The sequence below is a fragment of the Podarcis melisellensis genome, assembly GCF_964234715.1.
Source record: "Podarcis melisellensis genome assembly, chromosome: 6".
NCBI classification, from domain to species: Eukaryota; Metazoa; Chordata; class Lepidosauria; order Squamata; family Lacertidae; genus Podarcis; species Podarcis melisellensis.
Window position 1 is genome coordinate 78617038 of NC_138538.1, and position 17432 is coordinate 78634469.

At 41.1% G+C, this 17432-nt stretch overlaps 1 protein-coding gene across 4 annotated transcripts in view; it reads right to left on the reverse strand.

Moving 5' to 3' along the window:
- The window catches only part of VAV3 (vav guanine nucleotide exchange factor 3), a 214802-nt gene that overhangs the window by 13896 nt on the left and 183474 nt on the right, over positions 1-17432 (reverse strand). For 2 of the 4 annotated variants that reach the window (XM_081917452.1, XM_081917449.1), the window contains exons 22-26: positions 17262-17296; positions 14410-14532; positions 13349-13436; positions 8409-8553; positions 1563-1646 (exon numbers count right to left, since the gene is read on the reverse strand). In XM_081917452.1, the coding sequence (XP_081773578.1) occupies positions 1563-1646; positions 8409-8553; positions 13349-13436; positions 14410-14532; positions 17262-17296 (475 nt within the window). The remainder of the gene's footprint in view (positions 1-1562; positions 1647-8408; positions 8554-13348; positions 13437-14409; positions 14533-17261; positions 17297-17432) is intronic. The other 2 variants (XM_081917450.1, XM_081917451.1) reach the window with 1 other exon arrangement.

Here is a 17432-nt window from a genome sequence, read left to right on the forward strand (position 1 = left end):
TCCACAAACAGGTCATGAAGAAACCAGTCCTTCCTTGTTACTTGTATCCCCTTGGAGGTACACCAGGTCTACAAACATAGGCTCCATTTAGCCATTGTGGCTGTCAGTAACCTCCAGAAAAAATGTCTAATCTTCTTTTAGTCACTGTGTCTAGAACAGTTAGCCAACCAAAAGCCCCAAAAAGATTTGCAAAGCAGAGGAGCTAACAGAGTTGCTGACTGTCATGCATCCTACTTGCCATTTGGCAGATTTGCCTCAAGTTTGTGGAAGTTTCTTTCCCACCCATCCTTTTGCTACTGAGACTACATTTGTCAGCCTCCATCTCCTGGCCCACCAAACCATCTCATCAGGGATGGGGCACCTATGGACTTCCAGATGTTGTTGGATTCCCAACTCCCGTCAGCCCCAGCCAGTATGTCTAATGGTCAAGGTCTGCAGCAGTTGTTGTCCAACAACATCTGGCGGTCCAGAGGTTCTGTTTCCAGGTTACATTTGAATCAATGCCTCATATTTTTAACCTACCAGATTGGCAGTCCTAGGTATGGATAGTTATATCCTGTATTTCTAAGAAAATATGCACGCTCTGACTATGGAAGGTCTCTTTTAGCTATCATGTGATGATTTTTACTCTATGTAGGACCTTTTTTTACTGATATCGCACACAACACACAAACACATTTTAGGAATGGGTGAGCTGTAAATATAAATAGATATATAACAGCAGAGGTCACATCCGTAAAGCTCTCTCTGCTCTTAAAAGAAAAAAGAAACTTGGCCCTTTGTGGCATCTTAAAAAATTCTAAATGCGTCTTGATGTACAATAAAAGTTTGAAAGAGAATAAGAAACACAATACAAATGCATAGAAAATAAAAACAGATGGATAGTGTGCATGCAACACTCTAATGAAGGTTGTTGTTTTTTAGACTGAAGTATTTTACCAAAGAATGCTGTTGCATTAAGCTCTGACTTAGGGATGGGACGAATATTTTGATTCACAAAAGCATTGTTTTCAGATTTTGAGACTATGTCCAGATAGAATATGGTAATTTGAGATGTTCAACAGCTATTTATAGTATCATCATGATCATACATCTTGGGCTTAGTTCAGCCACAGCTGTGTAGAACTGCAAATTCTGAATGCATATTATTATTCCAGGATCAGCCTTGATGGCCTTTCAACATTCTCAAAAATGTATGGCAATCACCTATTTGAGAGCAGCACCTGCATAGCTGAGAAAACACTGGCTAACCAAACTTTGTATGTCTTCATCTGTGTGTGAGATCACATGGCAATCCCACTGAATGGTGTCCCATTCACTTGTTTGGCCAGGTTAAATATTCTCCCAGCCGTGGAGTAGCTGTTCAGAAATAAGTCACTTCAAAAGGCTTTGAGACCATCTTTATAAACCACAATTTGGTGTTTAGTCAAATTATATTCAAATGGGGGGGGCAGGGGGAGAATCCGTCCCTTCCCTAGCTTGCACTGCACACAGAAACTGAAATATTTTATTTGCAAAACAGAAGCAAATTGAGAAGAAATATAAAAGCAGTAAAGCAGTACCTGACCAGAAAGGAGTGGAGGAAGGGGGAACAAAGCTGTAGTCTGGAGGAGTTACAAAAGAAAACCCACAGAACAAAGAAGGGGCTTAGAGAAAGAAAGGAAAAAGAGAGAGACAAGCAAAATGACATTGAAATATTGATAAAATAATATTGGTAATATAATACTGCTGATAAAATTGGTTAAATGATATTGAAATATTAGCAGCCCACACCATACATTTAAAACACTCTTCTGTTTTTAACTACAGGATCCTGGGAACTGTAGTTTGTTAAGGGTGCTGGCCTCACAGACCTACGCAATCCCAAGCACCTGCAACGAACTGCAGTTCCCTGCATTCTTCATACCTCATAAAATGGTATAAGAGTGTTTCAAAGGTATGGTGTGGCTGTCTCTGTTAACAAGAAACATGGATTTCCCTGAAGAAACTTGGTGTCTTTTTCAGACTCCCCAGAGGCTGTGAATTTGCTCTAACTCCTCCACTTGTATAGCTCCATTCCTCACCACTTCTTCCCCCACCTCAGAATTAGTATCAATGCACAGTGTGCAGAATAAACCCATTAGTCAATGCCTTCCACCCTGGAAGAGCGGGCATTTCGAAAGCCAGTGTGGCATTGTTAGTGCTTAGAGTGTCAAGACTATGGTGGGGAAGACCAGCCACTCTCTCTTAGTCTAACCTATCTCCCAGGATTAATTTGGGGCATGGGAGAAGCAAGGAAAGGAAAACGCGTGTGTCACTTTGAATTGGGGGGAGGCCTGTTAATTAAATAAATAAAGCAAGTGGCTTCTAGAATAAACAAGCAAAATAATATGAATTCAAACTTCCCAGTTTTGTGACTGATTTTCTCTCAAAAAGGTATGCACGCAGAAGTTGGTTGCATTGTTGTTTCAACAACACTCCTGTTCACGACAGGGCAGCAAAATGCATGCACAATGGCTACTTTTTATGCACTACTTGCTAGGCGCTAAAAACCTCCTAACACAGATGTACCACTTTGTATTGTGGGCAGCACCATGCAGAGCATAAATAAGCCACCTCACTGCTGCCATTTCCTGAATCAAAGAAGACACCAGTGCCTTTAACAGTTGCATAGCGGGAGATGTTTAATATGTGCAACTTCTCCTATCACATGTGGTACGCAGACCCTCCCAAGTGTCCCTATTTTCCAGGAACCGTCCTGGATTTACAGAAGCCTATCCCGGTTTCTGATGTGGTCCAGGAATGTCCAGCTTTTCCTTAGGATGTCCCTATTTTCATCAGAAAAATGTTGGCGGGTATGTAGTTAGGCGACTCCCAAGCCATGGAGTACAACCTTTAGAAGACATCTGAAGGCAGCCCTGTATAGGGAAGATTTAAAAGTGCTTTATTATGTTTTTATATTATGTTGGAAGCCACCTTGAGTAGCTGGAGCAACCTAGTCAGATGGGTGGGGTATAAATAATAAAATTCTTCTTCTTATGGAATAAGAAACTTATGTTCTTTTCTTTCTCTCCTTGGAGGCTACATCTGTCCCCCTTCCCTTGCACATAGTACTAGCTCATATGGGAAGTGGCTGCGACTTACTTCACCCCTTCACTTTCCTGACATTCCAGTGCAGCAGAAAGCAGAAGAGTCTCGGTACTCCACCATAAGGTAAAAAGGTAAATAAGGTAAAGGACCCATGTCCAGTCAAAGGCAGCTATGGGGTTGCAGCGCTCATCTTGCTTTCAGGCCGAGGGAGACGGCGTTTGTCCACAGACAGCTTTCCGGGTCATGTGGCCAGCATGACTAAAACACTTCTGGCACAATGGGACATCGTGACGGAAGCCAGAGCACATGGAAACGCCGTTTACCTTCCCGCCGCAGCGATTCCTATTTATCTACTTGCACTGGTATGCTTTCGAACTGTTAGGCTGGCAGAAGCTACGACAGAGCAACGGGAGCTCACCCCATCGCGCGGCTTTGAACCGCCTACCTTCCGATCGGCAAGCCCAAGAGGCTCAGTGGTTTAGACCACAGCGCCACCTTCACCATAGCCCAAATCAACAAATAATGTGGCACAGAATACCTGACTCCAACCTTGCCCTAGAAACCACATAGGATCAAAAATGCACAAGCAATCATCATAGGCTGCAGTAAAGCTCACTCTGCTATTTCCTGAATCCCACAAGGGCCTCTGCTATTTCCTGAATCCCAAGTATGGCCTCAACCACATTTTGAATAGAAATAAGAAACCAAGAAAGAGCTGACAAATTTCCAATCTAGTTCAATATTACTTCCTTTTTTTTTTTTTTCAACCACTGAGCAATGCTGCAGGATTAGCAGGTTGAAAAGGAAGGCTGGTAAGGTATGCTTCTCTTTCACATTCTATGGAGGAAAATTGTTCCTGGGTTGGGACTGAGCCTCTTAGCAAAACCCTTGGCCAACTCCCCTCTAATAGCCTGATATGAAGGGAGCATGTTAGATAACTATTTTCTCTTTTTAAACATTTTATATGGAGATATAAGATGAGACGATGCTGGCCTGAGACTTTAAGAAGATGAAGGTTCAAATTCCTAATCAGCTATAGATTTCCAGTCCCACTCTGGACAAGTCACTGATTCCTTTTCCAAAAAGGAAGGTCAAGAAAATAGTTTTTACATATAGGCTCTGGGAGGGCACGTGGAGTCTTTCCTTGGTGAAACTAAGGAATGGGACATTCTTTTTATTTTTTATTTTTTGCAACACAACCGAGAAATCCTTAGAAACATCTTCCCCTGAAAACCTGCTGCTTTTCAGATGTTTTGGAGTACAACTTTCATCAGTCAGAGTCAGCGTGACCAATGACTACAACTTCCATGTCGTCCAAAATAACTAGCGCGCACCAGGTTGAGGAAGGCTGGGTTAGGAGAATCCAGCCTTTAATTACTTCACTGGTGATTTATCAGCCACTTTACCCTTAGAGCTCAGTGTGGCTTCTTAAATGTGTTTTTGGATCATGTTTTCAAATTGTATCAGAAATGTGTGCAAGCATTTGTAAGGCAAATCAACAGGACTTCTGTAAAGGAAAAAGGCAAGATTCTTCTAGATATTAAGAGACTTGGATGAATATGGGTAAATCAAATATGAACTGGTTGGACTTTTGGAAATTGTGTGTGTGTGTTTTTTTTAAAATGGCATAGTGCAAAAGTCATCAATGTTGCACCCATGGGTGGAAGCCTCTCCTGGCACCTGAATAGCCCTTGCTGTTCCACCTGCTGAAATGAGGCTTGAAAGAAGCATTTATGTTACGGTTCAACATAATAACAGGTTGTGGTATGTACTTGGTTACAGTGTGTGTCTGGCACCTAAAACAGTTTGCAAATGTGCCCATGGACCCAAAAAGATTGGTGCACCCTGGCATGGTGAATAAACAAAAGAGTAGAATTTTTTCATAAACTAATATTCACATGGTAGAAAGTAGGAATAAGTATAAACTATTAGTTATTATATTGAAATTATTTAAACAGTGAAGTGACTCAGGACCTAACTTTAGATGAGGATACATAGCATGAGGTCAGAACAGGATATTAATCCCGTTAAAACTGTGTACAGAGTAGACGCCTAAGCCCAATTCAAATGTAGCATTAATATATGATGAGTACAAGCTTAGTTCACACACTCCCCAAACCTCTGCTTCCAGTTATAGAATACAGCAGTTTGACCACTGCATGAGAACGCTGCACACTGGTTTTGTGTTCAAAGCAGGTATAAATGAAACCACGACAGAACTGTGACTTCAGATTCTGGTTTGGAAACAGAGGCTTGCACAAACTACTTTCTGCTGCAATGGCAAACATCAGAAGAAGCAAAACTTGAAGCAAACGCTTCAGATCTCTTTCCCCTTGAACCTAAAGGGTTTTGTGTGGCTCCTTCTAATAACAAACCACATTTTTTGTTGTCCCATCTGAATCAGACCCAAAACTGTAGACCTATTCAGGAGTTCTCAAAATGTATCTGTATCTGTGGAGCAAGTGCCAGGCCTGCACTAAACAAGAAGATCAATAGGGGAGTCATAAACCCAGTTGGTTGAATGCAGTTACTATCCTCCTCGGTTACAATACTCATGCAGAGTTCCCAGCCAGGGGGAGGATAGTAGGCACATTCAGTTAACCACATACCTACAATCCCGCCTTAGATATTCATGCTCAACAGGGGAAAGTCAGGGGAAGAGAAGCAGGAGTTAATTATATTAATGTTAGCTGCATTTACTAATTTAACAAGAATGTGTGTACAATACCTGTACCTGTTCCTACACAAGAATAACTAGAATAAAATAACAGACCTATGAAACAAAGTGAGACAAGAGAAAGAAGTGGGGATTTTAAAAGCTCCCAAGCAATTGCAAGGAAAAAGGAATGCATGTACATGAATTAGAAACTGAAATAAGCATTAGAAAGGGGTGTTAGGCAGAAAAGAAAAGAAAATCATAAACTGACAAAACAACAAAGACTGTTTGATGGGGAGAACCGAATGGGGAGTAGAGAACATGATAGGAAGGTCAAGATAATTTTGTTTAATTCTATGCACACACACACGCAACTAAGTCCTGCTGAATTCAATGGGATTTATGAAGATGGCCAAAGGCATATTTTTGCCTGAGACAGACAAGATGGCACCCCGCCCCATTCCACATACAAAAGCTGGTTGGAGTGGCAAGTAGATCTTACTTCACCACTGCAGACAAGGCAGAACTGGAGAATTGTAGAGTTGGAAGGTACCTTGAGGGACACCTAGTCCAACCCCCAGCAATGCAGGAATTAGTTGCCCTCCTCTGCACACATTTCAGATTGTCAATATCCTTCTTAAATTGTGGTGCCCAGAATTGCGGTGCCCAGACCACAGGTGTGGTCTGACCAAGGCAGAATAGAGCAGTACTTCTGTTGATGCAACCTAGAATAGCATTCACTTTTTTTGCTGCTGCTGCATCACACTGTTGGCTCATGTGAAGTTTGAGGTCTACTAAGACCACCAGATCCTTTCCACATGTACTGCTGGCAATTCAGGTGTCTCCCATATTACAGTGTGCTGTAGGCAATACAAAGTGATAGAAAAAACTGCTTGATTTAAGCAACATATGTGAGAGTATCCTATTTATTTTCCTACAAGCCTCAGCTACTAAATAAGAAGCTCTCGGAAATAGGAGGTGAACATCTAAAATGAGCAAAAAGTGACGGGCTCTTCAAAATTAGAGCCATGAGTGGATATAATGAGATCTTTTTGTTTGTTTGTCAACAGCATTAAAAGCATTCCTTCCTCCTTATCTGATATTGAGTGTTATATGGACCTACTTCGCGTAAAACAGTGCAATTTTGTTTTTGAAGAACATCTACAGATCATCTGGCAGTTTTTCAACATGCTTCCATTTATCAATGGAATATTATTAGGCCACACTCAATTCCTTATGTCTAAAAAGATGAATTTTATATACAGTCATACCTTGGTTCTCGAACGCCTTGGTACACGTATGCTTTGGCTCCCGAACGCTACAAACCTGGAAGTAAGTGTTCCAGTTTGCGAACATTCTTTGGAACCCAAACGTCCGACGTAGCTTCAGGTTGAGTGTAGGAAGCTCATGCAGCCAATCAGAAGCCATGCCTTGGTTTGCGAACATTTTTGGAAGTCAAACAGACTTCCGAAACAGATTCTGTTTGAGAACCAAGGTACAGCTGTACATTGTCAATTGCTGATCAAGTGGCAATGAAAACATGCTTTTGAGTGGGGTGGGGTGTGCAAGTGTGTGCACACACAAAAGAAGGAGACAGAGAGCACACATTCAAATGACATAAATGTTATTCATTCTCTCCACTGGATACCCATCCCATAGTCCAGGGATAGGGAGCCTGTGCTCCCCCCAAAGGTTGTTGGCCTACAATTCCCATCAGTCCCAGACAACATGGTTCATGGTCAGGGTTTATGGGAGTTGTAGTCCAGTAACACCTGAAGGACCAGGGATTCTCCATTTTGACTACATTCAGAAGGTTGTTATTAGATGTTAAGGGAGAGGAGAAGTGGGAAAACTTAACCCTTCCTCTGCCTATTGCTTTTCCGCTGCATTCCCCTTCCGAAACCTCTTTTCTCTAGTCATTGTTCATTGTCTATTGGCCCTGTTTAGGGAAGTCTGATGCTGTATTGTTTTTATATTCAGTTGGAAGCTGCCCAGAGTGGCTGGGAAACCCAGCCAGATGGGCGGGGTATAAATAATAAATAATAAATTATTATTATTATTATTATTATTATTATTATTATTATTATTATTATTATTATTATTATTTCTGCACACACCCAGCCTTTTCTCTTCAAATATGAGCCTTTCCCCTAATGAATTTTCGATGTTTGATGGTGATTCAGGTTCTCATGCCAATATCGTCAGGCCCCAGAAAGATATTCTAACAAGAGCAACATTGTAGAGGAAAATCTGTTAAGAACTTAAAAGTTTTTTTCACAGAAATTCTGCTCTATAATCTATGGTTTTAAATCACACAAATTATTCATTTAAATGCCAAATGCAAGATTAGAATTACATGTTTATTAATTCATGTAGCCGAAAACAGCGCAGCCAATGCAAAATGTCTGTTTACAAATCAATCGCTCACTTACATTTTTAATAGATGTTTGAGCGGTGATTTGATTTAAGGACAGGCAGTCAGGAAGTCTAACTAGACCTGTTCATAAACCTGTCAGCAGATCCTGTTTCTGCTTAGCTGCAGGGAAACAAAACAAAACAAAACAAAAACCTAGCTAAAAGCATTATCATATTAATTGGTTCTGTGTCAAAAATGCAAAATGAAGATGTTTTTAACCTCCTGCTATTCCTTTGTTATTAAATGACAGCAAATTCTAATGCTCACAGTTGCCACATGCTCTGTTCCCACTTGCTCTGTTGCTCCTTTGGTCCAGCGAATTTTCGGATTCTTTGTATGGGTACTGAAGAGTTGTATCCAGACTTCGGAAGCCTTCTTTGAGAGAGTGGTGCTTGTAATACTCCACAAGTTCCTTCCAGAAGACAGGGGGAAATAGAATAGAAATCTTTAGTTTGTGCTCTTCTCCCACCAGTATCACATGATCTTGAACAGCATGCACCACTGTGACTCCCCAAAAGTGCAAGCAACAAGACAAAGGGGATTCCCCAAAAGTGCAAGCAACAAGACAAAGGGGATTCCAAATTCCCCTTTGAGAGTCAGTATAGTGCGGTGCTTTGAGTGCCAAAGACCACAGAGGATCCAGAATCGAATTCTCACTGAGCCATGAAACTCATGAGCCTCAGTACTTCTCTCTCTCTCTCTCTCTCTTTCTCTCTCTCTCTCTCTCTCTCTCTCTCTCTCCCTCCCTCCCTCCCTCCCTCCCTCCCTCCCTCTCCCTCTCTTCAAAACCCACTTCACAAGGTTGCTGTAGGGCAGGTATAGGCAAACTCGGCCCTCCAGATGTTTTGGGACTCCAACTCCCATCATCCCTAGCTAACAAGACCAGTAGTCAAGGATGATGGGAGTTGTCGTCCCCAAACATCTGGAGGGCTGAGTTTACCTATGCCAGCTATAGGAGAAGGAACCTGCAAGTCACCCTGAGCTCTTTGGAGCAAAGCCAGGACAAAAACGTAGTAAAATCAATCAAGATAAATTATATAGCATTTCCAGATGGCTCTTGTATTGAGTTGTGGGGATGCTGTCATTTTCTGATTCTACCAAACAGTTCATATGTGAACATTTTCCAAACCCCAAGATAATCAAGGCACAGTTGTTTTGGGATTTTATTGGGGGCACACTTCAGTCTCATGTTCCAAATACTTTTCAGTATAAAAAAGTGCTACATGCATTCAACTTCTGCCTCCAGGGCAAGTGCCAGTTTGACCCCGTGACCATGGGTGCCTAGGGCTGTGGGTGCCATGCAGCCCTGTCACCTAAATTTGTGGGTGCCTGGTTCCTTCATGGGGAATTTTGCGGGTGCTCAGGCACCCAGGGCCCCAGGGAGTTGGCACCTATGCTCCAGGGCTTATTCTTATTCAGGAATCAGGATCGAAAAGGTTTTTGGCATATAAGACGATCTGCCTTGGGCTTTCATTGTGGCCTTGAAAGTCCTTTACACAACTACAAGGGAGTAAACTGAACTCAGTGGGACTTGCCTCTGAATAACCATGCAGAGAAGCAGGTTTTAAAACACATTTAACAAAAATTCTCCTCCCTGATGTGAAGACCATTCATTTCTAATGATAAGCTAGATGATCCTACAAATAACTTTTAAAATCTAAAGGAAGAGAAGCACGTACCTGCACCCCTTGCATGACTCTTTTCTTCACTAGCTCTTCTACTTTTAATTATTTATCTTTTGGGGATTTTAGTATCTTACATTTCAGGGCAACAGTTTGAAATTTTAGAATTCTAAATATTTGTTCTGACTTGCATTTACGAAGGAAATCAAGCTCAGCCGGCACACCCTCCCCTTGGATTTTATTCTGGAATCCCTGCAAGCTCCAGTTAGCAAAGATGTGATAATTGGGGCCCCACCCTAAGCACTTTTCCAGTTTCTTATATCTCCACACCTCATTTGCATTAATCACTTAAACAAACTTTAAAGCCTGCCTGGGCCTCCTGTTGTTATCAATTCACTTGAGTCAGAGAGAAAAGCCACTGCCAGAACAGGGATGGGCAGCTGGCCTGACCTCCTTGCCAGTGTTTCTGTGGACTGCAAGTTAGGTGGAATGCTTGTTTTGGGATAAGCATCATCTGAGTTACAGAGGCAATCAAACATTTAACTGGATCATTTCTATCATGCCCTTATAATCCAAAGATCTCAAGACGAGTAAAAACAATTTCAAGGAAACTGCAATACTGATAAAATCATAAAAAATAACTCTAAGATACACCACAAATATATCCAAGGAACATCAGTGTTAACTCCCAGACACCTGTGTCTAAAGCCATCTTTTGAGCTGGTGACTAACAACAGCAGTGACGATGCAAACCAAATTTCAAGGGATAGGACAGGCATAGGCAAACTTGGCCCTCCAGATGTTTTGGAACTACAACTCCCATCATCACTGACCACTAGTCCTGTTAGCTAGGGATGATGGGAGTTGTAGTCCCAAAACATCTGGAGGGCCAAGTTTGCCTATGCCTGGGATAGAAAGTTCCAGAGCTGGGATGCTACCATGGGGAAGCCCCACCCCCACCCCACTTCCCAATGCACAGATCCCACTGAAGGGACACAAAAGATGGCCAACCTGGCTGATCTTAACTCCTGGACCGAGTAATTTAACACAATACAAAAAAAAAATAGCAAAACCTAAATGAAATCAATATGTTCCCTTCCATCACACAACGTGATAATCATTTATTCTGGGTGAACTTATTCTGGAAAACTTAATTCAACACCTCATTCTGTTACATTTTAAAGGCTGTAGTGGAGGCTACACCTCCTAACAGTATTAGTTATCACTGCCATAAAGATACAGGGATCTGGGAAGAATACAAGAGCCATTTTTAAGAAATCTCTGAAATTCCTTGTACAAGCAGACTGAGCATGATCCCTGAATTCTGGTTATGTTAAGAAGTAAGTTCAGAGATCAAAGCAAAATCATAAAGTCATAGAATTGTGGAGTTAGAAGGGACCCCAATGGTCAGCTAGTCTAGTCCAACACCTTGAAGGGAAGGGATATCAATTAAGCATCCATCGCAAATGACCATCCAATATTTGCTTAAAAACCTCCAAAGAAGGAGAGTCCACCACCTTCCGACGGAGTCTGTTCCACTGTTGAACAGTTCAATGTATAGTCGGAATCTTCTTTCTTGTAACTTGAAGCCACTGGTTCAGGTCCTGGAGCAGGATAAAGCAAGCTTGCTCCATCTCCCATGTGGCAGCCTTTTAGATATCTGAATATGGCTATCATATCTCCTCTCAGTCTCCTCTTTTCCAGGCTAAACACACCCCTAAACATACCCAACTCCTTCAACTGTTCCTCTTAAAGCTTGGTTTCGAGACCCTTGATCATCTTGGTCACCCTTCCCCTGCACACGTTCCAGCTTGTCAATATTCTTCAATTGTGGCACCCAGAACTAGACACAGTACTCCAGGTGTGGTCTGACCAAGGCAGACTAGAGCAGGACTATGACTTCCCTAGATTGGGACACTGAACTTCTGTTGATGGCGGCCTAGAATAGCATTTTTTTTGCTGCTGCCTCACACTGCTGACTCATGTTAAGCTTGTGGTCTACTAAGACCCCTAGGTCCTTTTCATATGTAATACCAAAAAGCCAGATGTCCCCCATTTTATATTTGTGCAGCTGGTTCTTCCTGCCTAAGTGTAGGACCTTACTTTTGTCCCAGTTGAAATTCATTTTGTTTGGGCCCAGTCATCTTGAATCCCAATTCTGTCTTCTGCAGCATTAGTTCCCCTCCCAGTTTGGTGTCATCTGCAAATTTGATGAGCATCCCCTATTCCATCATCCAAGTTGTTTATAAAAATGTTTAGCATAACATCTAATCATTCCGTTCTTTCAAATCACTGCTTTTTGCTTTGCACAATGGAAGCATAATGCACAAACTGCTCTCTCATCAGCAATTCATTCAATATTCTCATTCTATTCAGCCACTTTTAAGTCTCTAAAAGCAAAATCAATGAGGGCAAGCTTTAGACCAAATAAGCAGAGGGGAAATGTACTGTTATTTATGAAACACAATAATTGCACGGTTTGACTGGACCAAAGCTCCACCCCAAATGATTGCTCAGGACTACTTCAGATACAACAATTTGCATAAAAAAGGGGAAGAATTGGTGACACACACACTTCTTTGGAAAAGTCCCCATTTAAGACTGCACCAAAGTAGCAGGACAAAAGGAAGAATGAGTCATCACATCTAATACCACTACCAAACAAATCCCTGAGAAGCAAATTCAGAAACTGCAAGAATATATAACTCATCCATCTCTTGGTTACTGAGAGACAATAGTGTTTGTGAACATAAAGGGATCATTAGTGGACCTTGAATTTACCCAATCCATCAAAAAACTGTTTTTTGACAGTTTCCATCTCAACAGTGAATTCCACTGATTATTATGCATTGTTATGAAAACTACTTCATTTCTCTATCATAAACCTGCTGTTACAAAATCCACGCATTGGGAGAAAAAAGTAAACTATATTTTTATTTTATCTGTGTTACAGATCAAAATAATTCTAATCATCTAGTAGGATGGATTCCCTGGACATTCATGACTAAGTATATTATTAATATATTAATTAGTATAATGAAACATCACAAACTATGGAACGTTCCTAGTAGGACAAATCAAAGAAAAAACTAGCAGTATAGAGAAAGACTATATCCTGTATTCTTGACATGTTTGTAGGGTGACTCATATGCTAGGAATAAAACTATATAAATAAACCAAGGCAGTTTGATCTGTTTATCTGCAACATATAAGCATGTTGCTTGATGACCTCGAAATGTGTTCTGATAAAGGGCAGTCTTTTTCCACACAGCTACTGGGCTGGGGATGGAGGGGGTAGGCAGCTTTACAGTGCTTGGTCGCCATTTGTTGCCTCAGTTGGAAGATAGAGTCAACTTTTTAATTACCACTTGATCACCAGGATTGTGAATGCAAACAGTCTTAGAAGTTAACCAATTCACTGAAGCCATATTAAGTATTTGTCATGCATTCTAACAGTAAAAAAATATACTGACTGTTTTAGCATTCTTCTGCTGTATTTTTTTCTAGAAATGCAAAGAATCAGTTTTCAAAAAGATAAAGTTAGATGATATATTTGCAAAGAGAGAAATCAAAACTGATGCTTACCATTAAACTTTTAAATTTCCTATTTTCTGCAATGTGAAAAAAGCATTCTCTTGTGAAAATCTTTATGTGCTTCACTTCATTATTGTACCTATGGGCAATGAATAACATGAATATAAATGTGTTTTTAATCAGCAACAATCAATAAATTACTTGAGGGCATGCCCCACCACTACACAAATAAATTCTTAAGACAAAATGTATATCCATGCCAATACACCCTTGACACCTAATTAACAAAACACATTTATTAGGGTTTGGCTCGAGATGCAGACTCAATTCAGATTTTAGAAAAGGCCTCCCAGCAAGATCTGATTATGGGATCCTGTAATGCTGATTGCATTCAACTTCATATTGACAAAACAGACCGGCAGCTTTATTTAAAATTAATATTCCTTAGACGTTAAGCTTGTTTCCATTTGCAATCAATTCAAGGGAAATATTCTATTTGACTTCAGTTGGTAGTCAAATCAATTTTAAACATTTTCTAGTTAAAATGCAAATGGACCACTAAATCACCTTATGCTAACTAGCATAAAGTCATTTGTGTCCTAACTCATACATTAATTAGTGCACTGCACCACAGCCTCCATTGAACAGATTACTAACAAAAGTGGATGCCTGAAGATCAAAGGAAATGAACCTGAATGGCTTTGTGGGAGATGAAGAAGGATGTGCAGACTGAAATGCAGCACAGTTGCAATGCAAGAGCATTTGTGTCTGTGCAGCAACAGATCCTGACTAACACACACACACACACACACACACACACACACGGTGTGATTCACAAGCAAAAACGCTTCACTGCATATTTAACTATCCTTCTGCTAGATTAGGGAACACTGACCTTCAATACAAGTTTCATGAGTTGTATCAACAAGGCAAAAGTACTTCTCAAACTATCCAGATTTTCATAAATAACAGAATATATTATTTTTCGCCAAATGTAACTGCAGCAGGCAATGAGAATGTCGTCCTTTGGTCACATCTATTCACACAAGAGCTAAAACAATATTGGAAAGGAGAAATGCATTTGCAGGAGGCGGGAATTAATTCTCACTTACTTAATGCTAATGCTGATGGCATATTCTCCCGATTCCGTAGTCCTATACCGCACTAAGTATGTGCTGTTTACCCGGTTAATAAGTTCAGTCTCTGCTTGCGGCCTTTCCATCATTCCAGCATACCTGCAACAAAGTGTGTGAAGTTACTAACTACACTTTCCTTAAAAATGGACACTAAGCAGATGAGCAAAAGGCACTTTGCAGGGGCATGTCCGTGAGCTGAGCAGCTCATAGCTCCACCCACCCCATCGCAAGCGAGGCTGGGGTTTTCGGCTGATTTGGCAAGCAGCTTGTGAGGTGGCGTCGTGGGGGAAATTAAGATTTGCTGAAGTTTTGTGGCATGTGCCCAGGCCCTTCCACATAGGTCACAACCTAGCACTGAAACAGAATAAATGATTGCACCAGCAAGAATCATGAGCTTGGTTAGAGGTGGGCCATGCACGTCCTGATATTCATCAGCAACTGATACCCACCTCTATTAAGTTGGTTGCTACATACTCAGTGGTGAATCCAATTATGGGAATTTCATTCACTCAACTGTGTTACATTGTTATTATTGTTATTGTTATTAGCCTTTAATGGCATAAGTTTAGACAATAAAATCATAAAATCATACAGAGTCATCCAAATACATTAATAACCCAAACACATACAATATATAAAAGACTAGATAGACTGTGTTGCATCGTACCAATTGCGGACTTTGGATTCCAGCCGATGGGCTGCATGCACAGAACCATTTCACATGTGTGGGGTCTACAAAGGTGTTTTGTACATGAAAGGCATGTCTGCTTACTGGAGTGAATGCAATGGCACTTTGCTTCTATGATTAGAACAGGAATTCCAGTATAGGTACAATCAGGGCTTTTTTTCAACCGGAACTCAGTTCCGGCATCTCTTGGGTAGACACCATTGCCATTCTAAGAGAATGAGGGAGGCGTTCATAATCAGTTCCAGCACCTCTTTCCCTAGAAAAATAGTGCTGTGTACAATATACAGATTCCTTCATTGCAGTATAACCAATATCTTAGTCATTCCAAAATGTGCCAAGACATAATAGTGTAACTTGCAATAACCACTGCTGTGCAATAATAATTAATGGCTTCTGTGAGGTTCTGGATGAGTCTCCTTCGCCTATCAGTGGCTTGTGAGGACCAGTACTTCTGCTGAGTTACTGTATTTCATCAGAGATGCATAAGAATCGCCTGTCCCTTAGAAGAGTTTTGTGTGTGAGAGAGAGAGTTGTCAAAAGTTGGGGAAGCATCACATGATATGCTTGCATATAACACATGATCCTGATTTATCATCAACATCATTGTGGATGGACATTCAAACATAGGAAGCTGTTTTATATTGGGAAACTAGTTAGGTAAATGTCTAAGCAAGAATTGAACATACACAGCTGATGGAAACAGGAATTGATGAAAAACTATTAGAAATTAAGAAAAAGTATCTTATTGTGATCTTATTGGGACGTGGGTGGCACTGTGGGTTAAACTACAGAGCCTAGGACTTGCCGATCAGAAGGTCAGCGGTTCGAATCCCCGCAACAGGGTGAGCTCCCATACCTCGGTCCCTGCTCCTGCCAACCTAGCAGTTTGAAAGCACATCAAAGTGCAAGTAGATAAATAGGTACCGCTCCAGAGGGAAGGTAAATGGTGTTTCCGTGTACTGCTCTGGTTCGCCAGAAGCGGCTTAGTCATGCTGGCCACATGACCCGGAAGCTATACGCCGGATCCCTCGGCCAATAAAGCGAGATGAACGCCGCAACCCCAGAGTCGGCCACGACTGGACCTAATGGTCAGGGGTCCCTTTACCTTTACCTTATTGTGACCAGCAAAGGAGGGAGGGGAAAGAAGCATATTGAAGAGGGGGTGGAAAAGTCCATTTTAAATTTTGTGTTAAATTTGAATTAATTTGTTAAAAATTTGGAAAATGAATACCAATTAGTTGGCAAGAAAGGAACCCGTTTTATACTGGTAAGAATATTGGTCCCTCTATTATCTATGCTGATGGCAGATGCTTTCTAGGGTTTCAGACAGGGAACCTCTTCCAGCCCAAGCCAGAGAGGCCAGGACTGAACTGGGGAGCTTCTACTTGAAAAGCAGATGCTCTGTCACTTAGCTACAGTCCTTCCACCAAACAGGAGGTTCCAGGAAGCCAGGCGGTTCAAAGACAAACAGAAACTGTAATTTGCAAGCAAAATGCTTACTTCCCATTTGCACTTGGGCTGAATAGATACATCACTATCTATTCCTCCAGTGTCTATGAGACCTCTCTCATCCACAAACTGAGATCAGGGGAACCTGTAAGGAGGGGTGTGGCTGGGGTTCATGAACTTGCATAGAGGAGTTTTATCTTGTATTTTATTCTGTGAACCGCCCTGGGGTCTCTTGATGAAGGGCAGTAAAACAACAACAACAACAACAACAACAACAACAACAACAACAACAACAACAACAGAAAGAGTATGCTGGTGATCAGGGACTGTCTCATCTCAGATTTGGCATGAGATTCTCAGATTTCACACTAAGGGATTGTGTGTGTGTGTGTGTGTGTGTGTGTGTGTGTGTGTGAGAGAGAGAGAGAGAGAGAGAGAGAGAGAGAGAAATTGGTATAAACAGACTGTCAAAATCATAAAGTATGGTAAACCTATGAAAAATGCCGTCAGGCAGTGCATATATTCAATTATTTTTGCCTACATTGCAACAAAATGCCTTCTGCAGAAGATCAGAAAGGTTAAACTACAACAAATTAGATTGCTATTAATAACAGGTTTTTTGCTCAGGCTATTTATTTAAACTCCCAAACACCACCAAAAGCGAAAACAAACATAGTTTAGAAGCACTCACCATGGCTGGGAAGAATAGTCTACTGGTTTAGGAACCTAATATTGAAAAAAATTACAAGAGAAAAATAAATTACATGCATAATATTGTGATGTACTGTATTGAATAAATAGTGTTGTGCTATGGCTTTAAGACAAGGATATAAATGATCATAAAATTGAGGAAATCCTATAA